At 40.3% G+C, this 23,852-nt stretch overlaps 1 protein-coding gene across 1 annotated transcript in view; it reads right to left on the reverse strand.

The window, feature by feature from the left end:
• Positions 1-2,579: 2,579 nt before the first annotated feature.
• Positions 2,580-23,852, reverse strand: part of nucks1a (nuclear casein kinase and cyclin-dependent kinase substrate 1a) — an 84,151-nt gene continuing 62,878 nt past the window's right edge. The window contains exons 7-8 of the mRNA XM_057846948.1: positions 12,271-12,420; positions 2,580-3,166 (exon numbers count right to left, since the gene is read on the reverse strand). Of these exons, the coding sequence (XP_057702931.1) occupies positions 2,919-3,166; positions 12,271-12,420 (398 nt within the window). The 3' untranslated portion in view covers positions 2,580-2,918. The remainder of the gene's footprint in view (positions 3,167-12,270; positions 12,421-23,852) is intronic.

The following is a 23,852-nucleotide window of genomic DNA, read 5'->3' on the forward strand; positions in this document are numbered from 1 at the left end:
TTGTATTTTTTTTGTTACCGTCGCATTTTCCTCAAAATTTTAGATGATAATTGATCCAAAGAAAAATTGAAAAAAAAATGTTTGAAAGGGTAAATATATGAAAATGAACATCTCGATCACTCCTTGATGTCTGCGATTTCTGCATCGCGACCCTTGTTATAATACCATGTTTCACCCGTAAAATCCCCCCAAAATTCGGCTGTGGCCATTCACAGCTGTGTCTTGACACTCGGTGATGCATGCTAGATTGAGTTTTTGGATCGAAACAAGGTAAGTACGTGATAATATTTCATTAAAACCATGGCGTCTTTAATTATGCACTCGCATGCTGTCACCTCCAGATAGGGTTTTGTTGTTTTAAAAATTTTCTTTTAAAAAAATGCCCTCCTGTTCAAAGATTTTCTTCCCCAAGATAATTGAGATTTTAAGCTTTCCAATGATGACACATGCATATCGGACAATTTTTTTAATTTGGCCAAATTGGGGGTCTCAGAGCGGAACTTCAAGTCACCTGAGTGTTTTCCGCCATATATATGTATAAATATATATATATACATGTATAAATATATATATATATATATATATATATATATAAAATGCTATTTTCACTTACATCCTTGTCATCTCCTGAGGGCTAAGTCCCCCTAATTCTTAAAAGCTAGTGACGCCCCTGCACAAAACTAACAAATATGATAAACATCTAGCGCAGAAGCGCATGAGTCAGGCTATGCCTCGTTTGTACATTATATGATTATTTAATTGGATTGTTATAGTTTATTATTAGAAAAAAAAATCATGTTCGGGGACCCAACCCAGAGAAACTGAATTTAGTGGCCCTTTATCTTTTGATTATTAGTCCCTTAGTGTGAGTAAATGCATTCACCAAATCAATGAGTGGATGTGCCAGAATTTTCTCCAGCTAAGTGTGTGGAAGATGGAGGTGATCATTTTTGGGCCAAAAAAGGAAAGGTCAAAGATCAGCACGCATCTTGGCACAATGTCGCTCACAGCTACAAATCAAGTTAGAAATCTTGGCATAATTATGGACTCTTATCTTAAATTTGACAGCCATCTAGTTTGTCACTAAATCTATTAGCACCTAAAAAAAATATAGCCACAATTAAGGGGCATCTGTCAAAAAAGACATGGAAAATCTTATGCATGCATTCATTTTCAGTAGATTGCACTATTGCAACGGTATATTTACAGTCTTAAAAAAAAAAAAAAAAAAAAAAAAAAAAATTCAAGAAGTTGCAGTTCGTTCCAGTGAGTCAAAGGACAAACTATAAAATACTACTGTTTGTCTACAGAACACTTAATGGCCTTGGACCAAAATAAATGATTGATTTGTTTGACCACTATGAAGCATGTAGTTCAGGTTGTCTGGAACCAGTCTGCCGTGTGTTCCAAGAACAAGATCCAAGCAAGGTGAGGCAGCATTCAGTTACCTCTGAAGTTACCTGAAGGTCTGAAGTGGACTCAAACCGTTAGCTCCTTTAAATCAGGGCTAAAAAGGCAATTTACCACAGCATATTCAAAAGTCTATATATTTCAAATTTCAACTTATTTGCTTATTTAAATTTCCAATTTCATTTATTTTTTTCCTCTTGAAGATTTAATGATTTATTATGTATTTTATTTCCTGTTACAATTGTATTTTTTATTTTTTTTATTTTTACAAAGTATTTTAACTGTGGATCTTCATGTGATGTGAAGTACTTTGAATTGCTTTGTGTTGAATTGTGCTATACAAATAAATTTGCCTTCTAGGGGTGCTAAAAATAAATCCATTGCAATGAGTGTCAATTTGTGGATTATTAGGATTCTACTGTACTGTACTTGAATCAGAATCAAAATAGTTTTGGAAAAGTAAAGCGCATTAGCAGGAAAGGCCAATTCAGAATGGTTTGGACGTAACAGATTCTTTAAAACCAAGATACGTTTTATTTAGTTTCTTAAAAAACAAACATTACAAAAAATCTTAATATAGAACTAATGCAGTGAACAAGAAAGATGAACCACAAATCTGAGAGAGAGAAAAAAAAAATCAATTTCTTAAAAAAAAAAAAAAAAAAAAAAAAAAAGGTGGTGCCTGCCTGGTACAAATGATTTAATGGCTACAGTGAGAACGCAGGGATTTGTGCATGGTTACAAATTAAGCGTAAGAAACCATAAATAGAAGCAAAAAGGAGACATATTGGACCTTCTCTGAAATACGCAAATATTAACTCGAACATTAACACATGCTGGCTTATCAAATGTAATGAATGTTTTACACATCTGACACAGCAGACCTATCACAGTGATCTATGAAATACATTCAACCAAATGAATTTCCAAAATTGCAAGCTTCATTTTTTTTTGTATTCTCTAAGATTACCACCCACAAAAGCATAAAATAAAAATAAAACCGTTTCAAACACAGCAAAACATTTGTGATTGCTTCATGTAGCAATGGTAAAACATTAGTTTTAAAGTAAAACATCTGTAAATAACTTCACCCCTTTGCTGACTTCTCACAGTGTAAATTTGGTGCCTTTCAGATACTAGGAAAAGAACAAAATTTTGATCACTGATCATTTTGTGTGTGGGGGAAATGAATTTTTTTTTTTTTTTTTTTTTTTAATTGTTCACACAGGACGGATTCTCTAAATGAACCAAAAAGAAATATCAGTAGGCTTATATTAGAAGCGTCGTAGAATGTCTTGTTAATCGAAGATGGTGACTAGGTCAAAGGAATGGCTGAAGCTGATGATCATATGGGTGGACTGTGATCCATGCTCAAGTTCAGTGGAGAGAAAAGACAAGCACAACTAGTCCAAACCATGTAGCCAGGCCACCAAGAGGACAAAAAAAAAAAAAAAAAAAAAAAAAACCCAAACAAAAAAATTAAACATGGACAATTTATGGTGTAAGATCTAGTCTTCTCCAGAAGGCGCTTCCTCTTCTGAGCCACCCTCCTCTTCATCTTCCTCCTCCTCCTCCTCTTCTATGGCACCTTTTGTCACCTTGGGGGCAGGGGATGCATCTTTCTTCTCGGTTTCCCCCTCTTCTTCTTCAAAGGGACTCTCGGGATCATCGTCTTCCTCCTCTTTGGGTGAACTCTTTTCCGGCGCCTTGGTGCTGGTGTGGCCTTTCCCCTTACCTTTGGTAGGGCTGGGGTTTACTAGAAAAGCAAAGGTCAAAACAATACATGAATTAAAATGAGAAAAACTTTTTTCTTAACTTTGCCGAGACTAAAAGCTGTTTCACACTAGCGGCACCACAGTGAGAAAGGGTGCGCGGTACCTCGGCCTAAGGAATTTTTGAAAAAATTGACATTGCAATAGACAGGTACTGTAGTCCTCAGGTTAGGGTTACCCAACTTGCGTGATTTTAACCTTACGACAAGGGCGTCTCGCCATTTTGTATCCAGTCGTTTTTTTAAATTTTTTTTTAAAATTATGTTAACTTTTGTGTTGTGATGCATGCTTTTATTTTGGCACAGGAAGCATAGAGCAGGTAGTACTTCCACATGCGAGTAAGGGCGCATGTACTGTACACACGAACATACACGGTGTCCATAAAGTCTCTTTACCATTTCAAAAATGTATTAAAAATGCAATTGATTAGATACTTCATTCAGATTTGTTCTACTGTATTCAGCATTTATTGTTTTTTTTTTACCTCTTTTAATACACTTCTACGTGGGCACCATTAGTTGCACGAAGCACAAATGACTCTCCTGCAAATGTTTACCTTGACCTTTTAACTGAATATGTGGCACCACAACTGAATGACCTTCAACCAACCATCATTTTTCAGCAAGATAGTGCACTAACACATTGGGGGCTGCATGTTTGTGGGTTCCTCAATCAAACATGTCCAGACTGATTGATTGGAAGGGATGGGCCAATTCCTTGGCCGCCACGTTCACCAGATATCACTCCCCTGGACTTTTATGGGGCTATGTTAAAGATATCGCGTATCGAACAAAGATAAGGGACATTAATGAACGAATTAACGAAGGATTACTGATGCCATTGCCACAAGTGATGAGGCTATGCTACAGCGAACATGGCAAGAAATCAAGTGCCGTCTTGATGTGCTTCGTGCCACTAATTGTGCCCAAGAAGAAGTGTATTAAAAGAGGTATAAAAAAAAAACTTCAATAAACGCTGAATGCAATAGAACAAATCTGAATAAAATATCTAATTAATTGCATTTTTAATATGGTAAAGAGACTTTATGGACACCCTGTATTTGCGCACACGAGGAAGAGCGCACCTGCACACATGAAAGAGAACGCATTTGCGCCCATTAAGAAGTCGCTCAGGCGAGTAAGAGAGAGACAACATTTGTTGCTTGTGAAGGATCCACAGAGGCAACACCTGCATACAACACCTATTGTCCCGTTTTGAATGTTTTGTACATTTAAGGGTGTAACGGTACATGTATTCGTATTGAACCGTTTCGGTACTTGGTGGTCGGTTCGGAACGGACGCGTACCGAATGAGTTTCTGACGTAATATAACCCTTACTTTTCGAGGCTGTGAGTCGCTCGGGTTACAGTTTCTTTGTGTAGATTATATTTACTCCATTTTCTCTACTATAATGAGGACCAACACGGTAGGACAGTAAGAAATGTCAACGGCGCGACAACATGGCCGCCGCGAGAACGCAGTGAAACGTGGCCATTAAAGTCAATCAGCCAATGTACACAAGTCGCAGTGCAGCCACGTGGTAGACGCGTCCCAGAAGCGGCTCAACGCGATGCACGCGAAAAGAACAGAGAGTTTATTATTTGACGCGAGACGCCACCCTCCTGCGTCAACACTACTAGCTAGCAGACCGGAAGTCACTCGTGTAAAAATACGATGGATCCGGTCGATTTTCAAACTAAAGTTATACAACATAAAATATACAATATAAATGAATAGTACATCACATTTGTAAAATACAAACACATTATAAAACAAATAATAGCCGATTTAAACAAAATAAATTGAAATGAGCTAAAACACCTGTAATTAAATAATAAAAATAATAAATTTAATTGTGTAAGCAGGATCTGTGTATTAATTTCTGTGTGGCGCTTTAACTTGAGAAAATCCACCAATAAAGCTTTTGAAAACCGTTCAAAAGAAGAAAAAAAATCATTGAGGCATTTCATTTGTAAAATATATGTTAAAATCTTTGTCATTAGGATCTTTAGCACAGGACTTCTTTTTTCTTCTTTCAGAAAGAAAGTTGACCAATACGCGGGGTCTGAAAGGCAAATTGTTGTTGGATTATTATCTTTAAATACCCACTACTTTTTGAGCAGAATTCTAGCTTTGTATAGGCTACTGTTCCCATTGTTGAAAGCACAAAAGTGTGTAGTAAACAACTAGCACATTTATATTTTGCATTTTGTTTTCTTACTGTACCGAAAATGAACCGAACCGTGACCTCAAAACTGAGGTACGTACCGAACCGAGATTTTTGTGTACCATTACACCCCTATGTACATTAGTTCCAAAAGTTTTCAAAAATCCTGTCAGGCTAAACCAAACTACTATTTCAGTATCAAATTAACAGTTAAAAACGGTAAATAAAATACTTAAGTCCCCAGTCTGTATCAGCAGCTTTATTTAAACTACATTCAATTAATTTAATGTTGTGAATCAAGGGTTAACCCTAACCCTTTAAAGTTGTTAAAATTGGTTCCGTTATTCCATAATTTCCCTTCTGTTTACTTTCGACATGTCAAAGTTTTAAAACTGTTTCATCATTTAAAGATAGATTCAAGTCAACATTTTGCCAATTTAGGAGTATTTTAGATAAAAAGTTAATTATGTTCGCTACAACAGAGCCTTCTAGAAAAGTCTGCTACTTTAAGATGGCGGGTGTTTACAAATGCCTGCAAGTCTGTCATTTCGCACCTAGTTCTACATATATGTGATATCTACCGTAGCCGTATGTTTGTAGCAACTAGCAACGGGGCGCTGTTTGTAGCGGCTGACGGCAGCAGTCAGGTATTAGTATATATATATTTTTTTTTTCTAGCGGCATGAGTTGAACATGATATTTACTCTAGGTCCGTTCCTCATTGCGTCCCGAAGACCGTGCTGACTGTGTTTTAGTTCCGCTTTACCTGGTATAATTCAAGAATCGGAATTTGGATGTTTGTGAATCGTTCTCTTCCACGGCCGAATCGCAAATTATCTAAGAATCGGAAATTTCACATGCCTCAAGTACCTTCTATAACACAGTGGCAACATGCCTACATAAACACCCGATCCTTGTGGTGACTCGGTGCTTGGTTCCACATCAGCCTTCATGAACATGTTGTCCTCCCATGTCGTGATGACGGCAGATGGATGCTGTATTTCGAAATGGTCTTTTTTTGAGGGATTTTGATGAGTGATGCCACTCCAGCCCCATTGTTGTTTTAGTTAGAGAACGTGGAAAATGGAAGTCGCGAGCAGAAATAAGGAAGTAAAGCAGTAGTACCTCGGAAACTTGTCTATAAATACTTTCGGTTTCACCCGCGCCAGTTGCACAGTCTCTAGACTGAACTTCCTTCAACATAACATCATGTGACTCAATAATTAATCACACTGAATGCTGCGTAGTGTAGTTCAAACTCCTTACACCACAATACTGACGTGTGATTAGCAGAGATAGTTAGCTTTGATTGGTTTGAATGCACGTTTTCTGAAATAGCAAAAAGGAAAAAAAATAAAGCTTGTTGAATTGATGCAACAAAAAAGGGCAATGCAACAGAAAATTGATCAGCTTTTTAAGAGAAAGGAGTTCAAGAGGCTTATGTATTTTATCTACTGTCCATCATTTATAGTGTCATTGTAAATTCTCACTGAAGCTGAAACTGAATGAACATGTGTGGAACTATGTACTTAGCAACAACAGGTGAAATAACGAAAAACATGTACATGTAATATTTTTGGATCTTCAAAGTGCCCTCTGATTACTTTTTTGTACACTCTTCAAGAGTCACTTCGAGAGTGACTTAGAATGGTTTTTGACTTGACAAGTATGCCTTTTCAGGGTTCATTAGTGGAATTAATTGCTTTATCAATGGGATTGATACCTTCATTTGTGTTGCATTGAATGAGGAGGTGTGTCCAAACTAAGCCTGAACGATATATCGTTTAAACATTGCCATCTCGATGTGCGCATGCGCGATAGTCCCATTGCAAGCACATGCGATAGTTTTTATTTGCGTACAGCCTCACACCCTCCCTCTCCCAGGCCTTTGTTCCTCTCAGTCACTGCGGCACTTGCTTATTAAAGTTAACATTGCTTTGATCTGGCCAAAGAAGCAGACTTCACACGGGCATCTGTCAATCATCGTTTAGCTTGTTAAACAGTTTCTGCAAGGAAGCCCGCTGGAATGAATGTGTGTGTGTGTGTGTGTGTGTGTGTGTGTGTGTGTGTGTGTGTGTGTGTGTGTGTGTGTGCGTGCGTGTGTGTGTGCGTGCGTGTGTGTGTGTGGAGACGTTGGAGACATATAAATGCCAGAAGTGATCATGAGGAGTTTGAAATTTCTACATGTCACTGTAACGGTCACAGCTAAGGTAGATAAACAGAAGCATTTAATAAAGCCAAGCATTTATCTACTACAGTACTTTATTCTTGTTCAAAAATGATTTGGTTGGGCATTTATGTTTAAAACTGATCATAATTATGACATTTGGAAGTGCTTGAAAACCATTTATTTATATACATTTTTTAAAGCACTTTAGGGGGGAAAGTGAGGGAAAAAAACATGTCTTATATGTATCTCTTTCCAATGCAAAATCTGAATAAATACATTGAGAACAAAAAAACACAAACACACAAAAATTGGGGGGTGGGGGGGTGCGCTACTTCCCGGTTTTTCACTTATCGCGGCGGGTTCTGGTCCCCATTAACCACGAAAAACGAGGGATCACTGTACACTGTGGTGATGGTGAGTCATCCAAAGTCTTTCCAAAAAGCTATTCAAGTCATCTAGTGAAAATTTCTTTCAAAAAATATGTATAATTTTTTTTTTAATATCGCAATATAATATCGCAATATATCGCAAACCCCCCCAAAAAATCGCAACAATAGTTTTTTCCAATATCGTTCAGGCCTAGTCCAAACTTTTGACTGTATCTTACTTATTTTGCATGTTTATAGTGTTACCGCTGTACTTACTCCAGATGCAGAACGTTTAAAACCAGGATTAACTTTTGTACACCACCAAACAACGCACAGCCCGACATGGAAAGTCGCTAATATGCATAGCACTTGGCGCTAACTAGTAACATCTCAAAAACAACAAGTTAAACAGTACACGAGAGTTCCTGTACTCCCTTCTGAAAGACAGACACGGGACTTGGCACAACACTAGGGACTTTTTCCAATTAACAAGACTTGAATCTACTGCTGGACAACTGAAAGACAAGGGGCAACGAACTATCTCTCTTCCCCTCTCGCTCTAAAAAATAATTTGCACACAGAAGAGAAGCCAAAGCGCGACCGCCGGGTCCCTGCCTGTTTAATACACAAATATTTTCGAGTTTGTTGAACAGAGGTAAATCTCTGGCTCAGTAACTTCAGCTGCATCCATCATAACATTGTGCATCCGTTAAAGGTTTCAGGCCGGCAGACGTGTCCTTTGAATTTCGTTCCGCTAGTAGCGGCTGTCAAAGTTATTAGGGAAAATCATCGTTTTTTTAACATTTATTAATCCTAATCGAATCGTCACGTGTTGAATCTCGATGCATATAATAATCGATTTTTGGCACACCGCTGTTATATCTTATACCTCTTATATCTTTATTATTTAAACACAAAACAAAAAATGAGGAAAAGTAAATGTTTACATTCGCTTCAATTTTGATGTACATCCAATGTTCTTGAGTAGTCAAAATTGAGGTTTGGCATTGAGGAAATGTGGGGGAGAAAATTAGGAGATGGAGGTTGGGGTTTACTGCTGTTTTCGTTTTTAATTTGCAAATCATTGAAAAAAAAAATACAATTCTGAATGAAAATCTTTTGGGTTTTTTGTATGTGTTATAGAAATAACTCTGTATGTTGATCACAACATACTACTCAGCAGATTGGAACAGTGGGTAGGGCTTACTGACACTATTCTTCAGTGGTTCACATCCTATTTACATGATAGGGATTTCTTTGTGTCAATCGGAAACTATCAGTCAGAACGAACCAAATTCACGTGTGGAGTCCCTCAAGGGTCAATTCTTGGACCACTCTTATTTAACATCTATATCAGGGGTCAGCAACCTTTTTGGTGTGGCGTGCCACTTTCAAATTTTCTTGTCAATCAGTGTGCCACACCAAGATTAATGACGCACATCCAAATTTTTATATCCAACAGAGCTGTAATTTTACTCCAAAGAAAACAACATGAACATACGTTGAAATCTTACAACTACCATTCTTCTTTAACAAATAACTAAAAAATAAAAGTATATTTTAGAAAATATCAAAACTTGAGCATCATCTTATGTAAACATATCACACACACACACACAACCCAGCAAGAAAAGGGGAACAAGCGTGATTCTCAGTGCAGGTCTCTCACAGTACAGAGCGGGCTGTTTTAACCTTCAAAGTCAGGCGACTACTTTGTCTTTTTCACTAACAGTGAATTCAATGCACAATTTTAGATTTTATATAACAAATACAAAAGATGACTACCTTAATGTGATCCCTGGCCCTGTTTTCCATGAATTTCATGTTTCGTCTCGTAGTTGCGTTTGACACTTGTTATGCGACACACACACAACGCTCCCGAGGCATAATGCACAGAGCAAGCGGAAGTAACCAGCCAACCAGTTGTTACCGGCACCCCCAAGGGGCCGCTGTCCCCTACAGTATGACCAGCTTACAAGTTAAGCGTAAGAAAAAGAGAGGCAGGGAGCAAGGTGTTGAGAGAGAGTTGTGCGAAGAGCGCCATGAAAAGTGGCTGTGTCCCATGCTGGTTTTAGTTTTGTTAATAAAAGTCTCCAGCAAAATACCATCCAACGTGTCACTGTGTTTTTATACACATCACCACCTCTCTGAAGTAATAAGCACCGGGCGAATCGACGACAACAAGCCACGTTAATCGCCTGTCCACTACATCCTACGGTGCAGAGTTGCAATTACCAAAAAGGGCAATTGGTAACACAGTGTACTTCCGCCAGCTCTCTGATTGGTCGGCTTCGTGACATGTTAGTAGCGTGGGCTGAATTTAACGCGCAGAGAAAAAAAATCCGACAAGCGCAGGAGTCGAGAAATTGGGGAAGAGCTGGAGGTGTGCTCAAAATCAATTATTGCTCGCATATAACGCCACAGGCAGAGTGGGTGAGAGGGGCGGTCCCGTAAAGCCCCTAAATAACAGGGCGCACAACTGAAAATGCCTTAATTTCCGGTAAAAAGGCACATTGTAAATGGGCTCGCTTCCGCTATCCAAACAGCTAAACATGAAAAGGTTCACACTCCGGATGTTTTCAGTAATCCTTTATGTGTCTCTTTTCTTTTTTATGAAACTAAAACAATGAAAAAATACATGCAATCAGCAACAATGCTGCAAATAACAAAATGCCATCCATATATGCAAACACAATTAGCCTGTATTCAGTAGTTCTTAATTAGAAATATCAAACACATTTCCCCTCAAACATGCAATCTAAAGACAATATAAAGAGTGTAATTCTCAATTTGACAACAAAATACTCACAGACGTTGCTCTAAAGAACACAAATGCCACTCAAGTTGTGAGTGGAGCTGCCATGTAACACACTGAATCCCATTTGAAGAACTTCCTATTTGCATTTTTCTTCTACTGTTTTAGAACCAATAAATAAAACGGCCACAAGATGGGGCGCTTGAGCAAGTGATAAAGCTACAACCGACAATGAACATAACACGCATTTTTTTTTTATTTTTTTTTGCCATGCCCTCGCGTGTCACTGGTTAACCCTTCGCGTGCCAGTGCTGACACGCGTGTCATAGGTTGCCGACCCCTGATCTATATGCTTCCGTTAGCTCAGATAATGGAACAGTATGACATCTCCTATCACGCCTATGCAGATGACACACAACTGTACATTTCTGTGTCCCCACATGATTATAGTCCCTTGGTCTCCCTGAGTAAATGCATTCATCAAATCAATGAATGGATGTGCCAGAATTTTCTCCAGTTAAATGTGGAGAAGACAGAGGTGATCATTTTTGGGCCAAAAAAGGAAAGGTTTAAAGATAAGCAGCCAACTTAGCACAATGTCACTTACAGCTACAAATCAAGTCAGAAACCTTGGCGTAATTATCGACCCAGACCTAAAATTTGATAGCCATCTAAAGTCCGTCACTATATCCGCTTATTACCACCTAAAAAATATAACCAGAATTAAGGGGCTTCTGACTCAACAAGACATGGAAAAACCTATGCATGCATTCATTTTCAGCAGATTGGACTATTGCAACGGTATATTTACGGGTCTTGATAAAAAATTAGTCAGGAAGCAGCAGCTAGTACAGAATGCTGCAGCCAGAGTCCTCACAAATACAAGGAAGCTGGACCACATTACACCGGTTTTGAAATCGCTACACTGGCTTCCAGTGAGTCAAAGGATAGACTATAAAATACTACTGCTCGTCTACAAAACACTTAATGGCCTTGGACCAAAATACATGCTTGACTTGTTAGATTCCTATGAGACATCTAGACCCCTAAGGTCGTCTGGAACCGGTCTTCTGCATATTCCAAGAACAAGAGCCAAGCAGGGTGAAGCAGCATTTAGTTATTATGTTCCTCACCTCTGGAACAAGTTACCTGAACGTCTGAAGTATGCTCAAACTGTTAGCTCTTTTAAATCAGGGCTAAAAACGCTTTTGTTTAGCACTGCATATCCATAACTGGCTATATATTTCAATCTACCTGCTTTCTATTCCTCCTGTGCTTATCTCCATTGCTGATTTCAATTATTATTATTAGTAGTAGTTTTTGTTATATTTTTGTTTTATTTTTATTTATTTATTTTTATTTTATTTGTGATTAAATGCGATCTTTTGTCTTGGTTTTTACGTTGTATTGATTTAAATGTGATTTTTAGGATCTTCATGTGATGTAAAGCACTTTGAATTGCCTTGTGTTGAATTGTGCTATTTAAATAAATCTGCCTTGCCTATGGCAAAAGCAGATTATCTGCATTTCAGTGGTTTTAAGAGGTTTGACACCCCTCCCCAAAAAAACCCAAAATAATTCAGCGAGTTCCGTCAAGAAATTCTAGCGACTTTCACCCCTGATCTTACCTGTTGCCTTTAACCGGGGTTTAGGCGATTTCTTCTCCTTTTCCATTCGGCCTCGTCGAATAACCTTCTTACTTTTTTTTTTGGATTGGCCATAGTCACTGTCATCGTCGTCTTCCACTATGAAGTCTTCATCGCTGCCAGATTCATCAGCTGTAAAAAGCAATTAAGAGAAGGGTCAAAAACTGGGACGTTAAGTGTCACTTGGTAAATACACCCCCTCCAAAAAAAAAAAAAAAATTGTAAGAGTGATGTCATTTTCTACATTTATTTAATCTACACAGCCTGGCTCCTCGAGCTCGGCTTACTACACATGCAGCTGGGGGAAACATCTTATTCTCTGTCATTTTGATGCTCTGCAGAAAAAGTTTCCAATAAATTAGTGGTGTCCCCAATCCAATCACGTGGCCGGAAATCGGGCCCGATCACGTAATATTCAGAGGATCACCCTCCCGCAAAAAGCCTAACCAACATAGAAATAAGACATTTTCCTCCAGCAAAATCAGTGCTTTTTACATACAGCTTTGCAAATAACTCCACAGACAAATTTCGAGAGAACAATTGCCCAGAGATGTTTGTAAGAAGAGGTGTGCAAAATTTCCGATTCTTACATTATCAGCGATTCGGCCGTGGAAGATTCAAGAATGATTCACAAACATCCAAATTCCAATTGTTGAAATATGCCAAGTAAAGCGGAACTAAAACACAGGGCGGTCTTCGGAACGCAATGAGGAATGGACTGAGAGTAAACATCATGCTTGTCATTGTCAACTCATGCCGCTAGGTAAAAAAACAATAATACCTGACTGCTGCGGACAGCCGCAACAATCTACGCCCACATAATGGTACGGTAAATATTACATTTATGAAGAACTACCGGATTTTTTGGACTAAAAGTTTTTTGTTTTTTTTTTTCTCCATAGTTTGGCTGAGGGTGCGACTTATACTCAGCAGTAAGATATGTGTGAAATTATTAACAAATTATATCATTTCACATGTTATTTTGGTGTTTTGGAGTGACACTGATGGTTTGGTAAACTTGTTAGCATGTTCTTTATGCAAGTGTTTTTCAACCTTTACTGAGTCATGGCCCGTTTTTACATTGGAAAAAATCTCGCAGCACACCACAAACCAAAAATGTTCCAAAATTACTTTCTTTACAGTATATTTATTTATAAAATTGTTTCTCAATATTTATACTTACTCAGTGTGAAACTTGAGCATATTTAGATGAACCCAAAGCTGATATACTAGCAGAAAACTTCATCAACAGCTCTCAGTCCGTTTTTATTTTTTATTTATAGCAGTTAGGCTTGAAAAGCTCAGAATTATCAGACGGGGGACTTTAGCAATGTCTTTTACCGCATCAGGGCCGAGCAGCTCGCTGGCAATAGCTTTGCAGGCAGGTAGTATTAAGGTCTCTGCCACGGTGTGGGACTTTAGATTTAGCAACAAGGTAACTGGCATAGGGGGCTTTCTCATTTACCTTTGTAGCTTTTCTCAAAAAAGTTGCCTGTTTGTCTGTGTTTTCACAAAGGCGAACGAAATAATCCATTGACTTGTTTTGATGCGACAGGTGTTTCGTTTGGGGATGACGTTTAGGATAGCTGCTCGTGTCGCATTCAAGAACGGCTCAGATTTTTAGCCGTCAGCCATTTTGCTGTCCTCGACAATGTGTTGGAATAAAACATGGGGAGGATTGTCATTGACGGTCGTCACATATGGATAAAATGGAAAAAACACTTTCGGGTATATTGACTCTTGACGAGTCTAATCAAATTATGTAGACGTGCTGCGGACAGCAAGGTTACTGATGGCTAGAAATCCGAGCAGTTCTTAAATGCGACACGAGCAATACTTCATTCATCTGGGCACGACTGCAACTTTCCAACTGTTCCTTCCTCCTGCAACTCCGCCCGAAGACGTAATAAAATAAAATAAAATAAAATAAAAATGCGATATTGGATCATTTCTCGCGGCAAACCTGACGATCTCTAACGGCACACTAGTGTGCCGCGGCACACCGGTTGAAAAACACTGCTTTATGCTATAGTTATCTAAATAACTCTTAATAGCTACGTTACGTTAACATACCGGCCACATTCGCATTTCATTGTTCATGCATCATATAACAATTATTCAGCATGTTGTTCTCAATTGTATTTTTATTTTAAATTGCCTTTCAAGATGACATAGCTGTTCTATGTGTTGGATTTTATCAAGTATATTTCCCCCCAAAATGCGACTTATACTCCGGTGTGACTTGTTTTTTTTTTTCCTCTTCATTGCGCATTTTTGCGCTAGTGCGACTTATACTCAGGTGCAACTTAAAGTCCGAAAACTACAGTAGATGTGAAGTGAAAGACTCTGCAGCGTTAGCAGCACATGTATAGAAAACTAGATGCGAAATGACAGACTTGCCGGCGTTGGTAAACAGCTGCCATCTTAAAGCAGTAGACTTCCCTGGAAGGCTGTTGCAGTGAACCTTCCAAGTGAACCTAATTAACTTTTATCTAAAATACACCTAAATCACCAAAATCTTGACTTAAATCTATCTTTAAAACAGTTTTAAAACTTTCACATATCAAAAGTAGACACAAAGGAAATTACGGAATAACGGGAGCAATTTTACCAACTTTAATGGTTGATTCACATCATTAATTGAACGTAGTTTGAAGCTGCTGATACAGAATGGGGACTTTAATTTACTGTTTTGAACTGCTAACACTGAAATAGTCGTTTATTTAAGTCAAAGAAGATTTTTGTACAATTTTTGTAACTAATGTTAGAAACATTAAAAGCAACTAATAGGTGGTGGGTGCATCAATAATCAAATCCAAGCCTCTGAATCGTAATCGAATCGTTACGTGCCCAAAGATTCCCACACACATTGCAGATTGCACGCATTCAACAGTTTTATCCCTGATAGCTGTGAGCTTGTATGTACGTATGTGTGGGAATGCCTTTATGAAATCAATTAGTGCTGCAACGATTAATTGCATAACTCTAGGAATTAGATTAGAAAAAAGCTTCGAAATAAATTTTGCTGTTTCGAAGATTCGTTTAGAGTGGTGTTGTAAAGGTTTGATTTGAAAATGTTTCCATTTAGTTTTATTAATTTGAGTGGATACACTGCCCTCTAGTGGAAACAGTGAATATGACATAACTCATCAAACATGGCTGGATCCAGCTGCTCCCTATTAAGACTAACATAAGATTGTACGTTTTTGTTTGAGCTAATATGATTGTTTATGCGTTTTTAATTTAGTTTATATGTAGCAGTTTTTTTTTTTGTGGGAATATGTGTTTGAATGATTTTTTTAAGAGCCCTGTAAAAAAAATGTTAGTATTTTATAGCATTTAAGCTAGCAGACGTTTTCTATGCAAGTTAACCAATTGTTCTTTTGTTGTACTTCGATCCTCATTCATTTTTTTTTTACCGTTTGAAGTTTATGTTCAGGTATTTTAATTTATTTTAATAAAATTTTAGTTTTATTGTTTTGCTCTTGTGAAATGAAACTGCAATTCTGCATAGTTTGAAAAAACACTCGGGGATTTTATTTTGTATTCGCATTTAATGCTCATTTTAAAGAGCAATCTTAGTTTTGTTTTATATCTCCTAAAATTCCGCAACACATTAAATGTTCCTAATCATATTACTCGATTATTTGAACTAATTGATAAATTAATTTATTACTGAAATAATCGATAGCTGCAGCCCTAAAATCAATCATTATATTTTTTTGCCTTAAGATAACGTTGAGTTCCTTTAGATTGAACAGGCATGAAAATGGGTCAGGGGTAAAAAAAGGAAGGGTGAGAAGGGTGTGGAGGAAGTACACCAGGGGTGCCCAATCCCGGTCCTTGAGAGCCCCTATCCAACTTGCTTTCTATGTCTCCCTCCTCTAACACACCTGAATCAACTAATCAGGATCGTTATCAGGCTGCTGCAGAGCTTGCTGATGAGCTGATCATTTGATTCAGGTGTGTTAAAGGAGGGAGACACGGAAGACAAGCTGGATAGAGGCTCTCGAGGACCGGGATTAGGCACCCCTGAAGTACACTGTACATCTAGGGCTGTCCCAAACGTCTAATTTTCTCCCCATTAGTCAGCAGACTATTTTTACGATTAGTTGACTAATCTAATAATCCCCCCCCCTTTTTTTTTTTTTTACTAATTGAGCAATGAAATTTTAATGCCGCTTATACCATTTTGGAACACTTAAATTCTTTATTTAAGTACAAATAAACACGTAAATAACAATAATATATTGCAAATAAACAATGAGGTCAAATGCTCATAGCATCAACTAGTGCAAAAGAATGGAATGTAAACAGATTCAGAATACTGACTTGGCCTTTCCAACATGATTCAAAACAATTCTTAAAAAAATATCAAGCATTAAAATTATATTATACTACTACATGTATAGTAGTATAATAATCATTTATTGCCAATCAGATTTTTCATAAAGGGTATCATTTTAAAAGCTACTCTTAGTGTAGAATCTGAATTCCGAAGTATGTAGGCTTGACTCCAGAAATCGTTTTTTATATGAAAACATGACATGTTTTATTTTGAAATGTTCACCGGAAGTACGTTCGCTAAACCACTAACATGAAGCTTTACACTCCGCAAAAAAGCTCTTTTTGTCATTGCATGTAGTGTCAGTAATCCATTTTTTTCGTTTTCAAATGCTGTTAAGCAGCAATTCTTCATGTTTGAAGAGTCACCTTTTAACCGCAAGTTTGCATTTTGGAGAAGACTGCCAATGTTTTATAGCAGGCTAAAAGTAGGTTGTCTTTTTTCCCCATTAGACTCAATGTAGCTACGCTAACATTTAAAGTGTTTAATGTGGATGTGTTTCCTTATTTTGTATGTCTGAACTTGTGTTGATGACCAATAAACATCTGTGAAAAGAGCTGGCGTCTCATATGCCATCAATACGCACGTGTACGCGCACGCACAAATGTGTCCATGCGCGCACGCGACGATAAGACGTAGCCATGAAAATTAACACCCTCATTTTTATTTACCGTGTGATAAATGGACTCATTGCATATCGCAACAGGCTTAGCAGCTTCAATAAAACATGTCGTTAGTTAGTTAGATGGATTTAAAATCTGCCAGCTCCTGTCATCTTCCAAAATTACAACTGGGTGACAGTTCATTCAAGGCAGACGTCCAGTCAAGCTTGGCATTGAAGAGACAGGACACAACAGTTTACCCTTCCTTTGTTTCGTTAAAATGAGTCAATGTTTTGGCCACTCTGGTGCAGTTTTTTGGCTTTGTGCCGCTTTCCCCACTTGCATATCAAACGTCCAAGGGTAAAAAAAAAAAAAAAATCTCCCGACCCCCCCCCCCCCCCCCCTTAAAATGTTTCTCCTTGGATCTACACAATTCACGCAGGTAACCCTTTTTGACTTCAGAATGGCGAATCTCGCCAAAAGGTGGGAGGTTTTCATGCCTGATTTAAGGTCAGGGCTACTGCAAGTCCGTCTAATACTTGCACTTTTGACTCTTGCAACGTAATGGGACATAAAATGCCAATAAAATGCTGCTCTTTGTTGTACCTTTTAGCATTGATTTATGAACTCAATATTAAATTGGACAGAAAATGTTAGGCTGCATCTACAATTCTGCACACCCTCGTTCATGTTTGTTCCCTAAGAGAAAACCAACCATATAGTTTTTACAATTATATTGTCGCGCTGCCGCCTTCCGTGATGGCGGATGTGCGCGGCGTGGGTGAACAGATTCGCACGACAAAGGGATCTCACTTGCAACTTTTATTCCTCTTCAGCACAGGTTAGTCACGTACAACGTCACTGATGGTCAGTTGTGCTGGCTTCTAGCTCAGGCACGGACAGCGTTTTAGCGTATCCGGGCAGCGAGCCGTGAAAACCGTGCAACAACAGAAAAACGAACAACGAGTCTCGCGATGCCAGCCAGTTATATACCGAGGCTGCGTTCAATGACCATAAGCGGCTCGTAAAAATCAAAACACTAACAGAAGGTTGCCATGGGCTTATTAACCCCAACTTCACTACACTACCCCCCCTCTAGGAATCCCTTCAGTATCGCAGGCAGTGTATAGAGGAATAACTAAGAACTATGAAATTGCAACATTATCAACAGTGGAATAACATTAACTGAAACAAATAGAACCATTAGCGTAGTGCTATGCATTGCTAATACTTGAATCTTTTTGGTCTATTAACAACGCGACCACTGGATGTTCTAACAGTCTTTTCTAATGAGTCTATATCACCTCGTCTTGTCATCTGGCATGCTGGGTCGCTGGGAGTAGATGCGTCTCACGAACCTTTGGACAGCTCACTCGAGTCCTCAGCCGCTTTGCTTGAGTTGTCTTGCATCAGTATTTCCGGCACCAGGGGAACGTCCTCTTCACACGTCTGGTTGTCTGTATCTTGACGTTGCAGCAGTATGCTTCTTTGGCGCGACACCCAGACTGGTATCACGTCACTGTTGTAAGGCATGAGTCTGTCATGGTGTATTATGATGCTCCGCTTGGGACCTTGAATCTCATACAGGACAGGACCTTGCCGTGCAGCAACAATAAGGGGACCTTTCCAGATTGGTTGAAGTTTTGGGCTCATTCCTTTCTTCTTGGTGTCATCCTTAAGGAATACCAGGTCTCCAACATTGTATGAATGCTCTTTTGCTCTAAGATCATTCACCTTTTTCTGCCTTGCTTGTGCAGTGCGGAGGTGCTCTCTCGCCAAGCTGTGCACTTCATTCAAACCTTCTTCCAGATTGTACAGGAAATCTGACACTTCCATGGGACTGGTGTTCAGCTTCGCAGTACCAGATTGGATATCTTTGGGTTGGTGGGTTTCCCTGCCAAGCATTAGTCTATTGGGAGTGTATCCAGTCACTGAGTGTCGGGAACTGCGGTATGCTGCAGCGAGAAGTGGCAAATGCTCATCCCAGTTTTTCTGGCTCTGGTTCACATAACACCAAAGCATTTGTAGCAAGGTCCTATTGAAGCGTTCTACTTGCCCGTTAGAAGATGGGTGATATGGTGTGGTCCTGGTTTTGGTAATCTGGAGAAGTCTACACACATTTTGAAACAGCGCACTTTCGAAGTTACGACCTTGATCTGTGTATAGCTCAAGTGGAGCTCCAAACCTTGCAATAAACTCGTAGACAAGCTTCTTGGCTGTCGTTTCAGCACCTTGGTCAGGGACAGGGAAGGCTTCGACCCATCTGGTAAACTGATCGATAATGACAAGAATGTATCTGTTGCCAGAGTTTGACATAGGGAATGGCCCGAGAATGTCAAGGTGCAACCGATCTAGGGGTGCTCCACATTGGTAACTTTGAATCTTTGCTCTGTTTGCTGGTCGGGCATTCTTGCATGCACTGCAATGGGGACACCTCTTGACAAACAGATGAACATCCCCACTCAAGCCATACCAGTGATAATTTTGACGCACGCGCTCAAGAGTTTTGGCTTCTCCTAAGTGACCGGAATATGGAGGATTGTGGCAGAACTGCAGGATTTCTTTCTGCATGGATGCGGGAACCAAGAGTAGGTAGGCTGGTTGCTGTTCTCCAATCCTCTCCCAGGAATAGTGAAGGACTCCTTGTCTCAGTGTGACCTGGGGCCAACAAAGCAAAAACTTTCTCACCGCAGGAGACTCAAGCATTACTTCGTCTCTAGAAGGCAGTGTCCCAGTTTGCTTCCAATTGTAAAGGATGTTAAGCAAAGGGTCTGCTTTCTGAAGTGCTGCGAGTTGCTCCGGAGTAAACGACTCTAGCCAGTTGGCCACTGGGCTTGTTTCAGATAGTTGGTCTTCTATTGATGCCTCTTGGCTGATTGTGTCACTTTGTGATTCAATGCACCTGACAGCTAGCGGAACAACATAATCAACGTCTTCTTCAAATTTGGCCCATTGTTTGTGAATTCTTTGGCAGTATACACATCCTTTGCATGGCAGATCTGACAGGTTTGTTCCAGCCTGGTAGCAGTCACAATTGTCCACATCTTCTCTTGGCAACCTTGACATGGCGTCTGCATTAGCATGGCGTTTACCAGCTCGGTGTTCAATGTGGAAGTCATATTGGCTCAACTCTTCAAGCCAACGGGCCAGTTGTCCTTCCGGGCATTTGAAACGGAAAAGCCAAATGAGACTACCGTGATCGGTCCTAAGTAGGAATTTTCTTCCAAGTAGATAGTGGCGAAATTGACGAGTGAAACGAACAACTGCAAGTAACTCGCGGCGAGTAACACAGTACCGTTGTTGAGCTGGAGAAAGGTGGCTACTGGCGTAAGTCAAAACTCGCTCCTTCCCCGATTGGATTTGAGACAAGACTGCTCCTACACTGTTGCTCGATGCATCAGTCTCAAGAATAAACTTGCCGTCAGGATGAGGATACCCTAACATGGGTGCAGTTGTGAGTCTTTCTTTGAGCAGTGTGAAAGCAAACTGATGCTTATCCGTCCATAGGAACACAGTCTCTTTTTTGAGAAGGTTATGGAGGGGGCTTGCCAGTTCTGCAAAATTTGGAACAAACTTGCGATAGTAGTTGCATAGTCCGAGAAAAACTTGCAGCTCTTTAACGTTGTTGGGAGGGTTCCATTGTTGAACATCTTTGATGAGAGCTGGGTTTGGTTGGACTCCTCCTCCACTCACGACGTGACCCAAGAAGAGAACTTCTTCTTGAAGCAGATGGCATTTTGATTGGCTTTAGTTTCAGCCCATGGCTTTGGAACCTCTGAAAAACCTGCTCGAGCCGGTCTAAGCTTTGTTCAACACCATTTCCAATAATAATGACATCATCCAGATAAATGAGAAGAGTTTCCCACTGAAGGCCTCTAAGGACATATTCCATTGCCCTCTGAAATGTACTTGGCGCATTACACAATCCGAATGCCATACGAGTATATTCATAGAGACCCCATTTGGTTATGAATGCAGTCTTTTCACGGTCTTTGCTATCCACCGAGATCTGCCAGTAGCCAGACTGAAGGTCAAGGGTTGAGAACATAGTAGCTCCACCGACGACATCGAAACATTCCTCAATCTGGGGAAGTGGATAAGCGTCCTTGACTGTCAGATTGTTCAAGGCACGGTAGTCCACACACCACCTCACCCCTCCATCTTTTTTACGAACCAAGACTACTGGGGAGGCCCATTCAGAAGCTGATGCCGTGATCACACCTGCTTCCAGCATGGCCTTCAGATGTTTTTCCTCCTCACCTTGAAATCCAAGAGGGGTTCTCCTCACTGGCTGGCGTACAGGTCTGGCTGATCCGGTGTATCTTGTGTGTGACGGCAGACAGGTAGCCAAGTTCGGAATCATTTTTGGCAAAGATGGATTGGTAAGTGAGCAGCAATTGTGTGAACCGTTGTTGCTGATCTTCACTGAGAGCTTCACTTGTAGCAGCAACTAGGTTCTGAAGATGTCTTGGAATTTCAGGGATGGTTGCCACTCTTCCGACCACCAGTGATGGTGCTTCCTCTCCGGCATCCTGTTTTGGCCTATGGTGGATTTCAGGACAAGCTTCTATGAGAACCCCCAGGCAAACTCCTCTTGGTAGTGCTGTTTTTTCAGTGGAGAAATTGGAAACTGGAACTTTTTCTGCCATGGTGACCAGAACACTCCCAGAAGTTAAGTTATCTGTGATGTGGAAAGGTTCTAACACAGCTGTAATTCCTGATTTCGGGTCTTCCACTTCACCCCACACAATGAATTCAGATGCAGCTGGAATGGTTGTGGCTTTTCCAAGCATCACTCTGGTCATACAATAGTCTGTACCATCATCACGCACAATTTTTGAAAGTACAAGTTCACCACCAATGAAAACTTTGCCACGGGTATAGATGACAACGTCATGTGCTTTCATCAGATCCAACCCAAGGAGTACGCAGTCTCTTATTGAAGCAACATGCACCTCCCAGGCAAAATAGACTTGGACCCAATTTTAAAGGTTACTGTAAGTCCGTGTTTAGCTTCCATTCCATCCCCGACTCCTGCGCTCAGTAGGTATGTCTGAGGTAGATCGACAGGTGTTGTGTTGTTTTTCAGTATTCTTTGGTATAACTCCTCTGATATCACAGTTGTTTGTGCACCAGTGTCTGCCACAGCTTGCGTTGGAATGCCATTCACGGTTAGAGGAATTTGTAAACTCTCACCTCTCTTCTTGGTGCATCCAATCTGCCGGCCTTGTAGCTGGAAATCGTCGTCCACAACTGAGCTGTCACCTGACTGCACCTGGAAGTCTTGGTGTTTATCACCATGGTTACGGGCTGGGCTGGATGGCCTAACACAGTCTTTTCTGAAATGTCCCGCTTCCCCACACCTGAAACATGGGCCTGCTGATCCACGATTTGGGCTTGGTGTTTGAGAGCGTCCTCTATTGGATTGAAGCAGTTGGTAGTTCGGTTTTATTCCAGATATGGGTTGTTGGGATGCTTTTGGTTGTTGACGCCCTGTAGTTGTAGATGAGAGATTTTCCACTTGAAGCTGGAGATGATCCACTTTGTTAACAAGGGCTTTCATTTGGTCCATTAGAGCAGTGAACTGTCAACGGTAACATACCGCGGGGTTTGAATTCGGCGGGACATTGCTGATACATCTTCACATGTATCTTCTTCATCGACCCATGAAACGAGTCTTGCTCGGTTCTTTATTTCGGGGTCGCGGCCCACAGTAGCTTTGAAGTTATGTTCGTGGGCCTCCACAAATTTCTGGGCTTCCAAAAAGGAACCCGGATCACGATTCATTACTTCATAAGCAACTTTTTGGTTGCGTAAGCCCTTGAGGAAAACATCAGTGGCCAACTGGTCCTGCAGCTGCAGATCGACCCCTGGGTAGGCGAGTGTGATGAGCCGTCGCACCTCTTCAGCAAATTCAGCTGACGTCTCTCTGCCTTGTCGGAGCTCTCCAAGCTTCCTCCTTATTGCTGTCGGAGGATCTATTTTCCCAAAGAGTTGAGTGAGTTGCTCGACCAGAAGTACATAATCTTCCCTCGTACGCTCTGGTAGTGAGCAAACATAGCGCACTGCAGCGCCTCTCAAACACTCATGTAATCTGTCCACTCGTTCCATGGCACTCCATCCATATTTCCTGGCTTGACGTTTGAATGGCATCAGAAACGACTCCCAGTCCTCATTTCCATCAAATGTGGCTAATTTTGCCCGTTGCACTTCTGGCAAGGTGTTAGCATGAACTCCATAATTATTTTGTCTGCTTTCATCACGATAGCCTAGCGTGTGTTGAGTTTCACGCTCAGTCTCTCTATTTTCTCTGCGCCCGCTATCAGTTTCAAGAGCTGCATTCCGTCTGGAGGGGCCTGAACTCTGGGCTCTTTGATCAATCACCTCCAATTCGGTTGCAAAGGGAGCACGATGTTTTGGTCGAGTCGTTTTGCCAGAAGATGTGCTCTGTTCAGGTGGGCGTCTCTCCCTAGTAGAGGTCATTAAGGCGTTGCTCTCCTCCCCACTAGCACTCCTGAGTTCTGCTGCAGGTTGTTGAGCAGATGATGTGTTGGCTATGTGAGACAGGACGGGGGCCAACATCATTTGAAAATCCCTTGTTTGTTGATTTTGATTTT

This window comes from Corythoichthys intestinalis, chromosome 9, assembly GCF_030265065.1.
Source record: "Corythoichthys intestinalis isolate RoL2023-P3 chromosome 9, ASM3026506v1, whole genome shotgun sequence".
NCBI lineage: Eukaryota > Metazoa > Chordata > Actinopteri > Syngnathiformes > Syngnathidae > Corythoichthys > Corythoichthys intestinalis.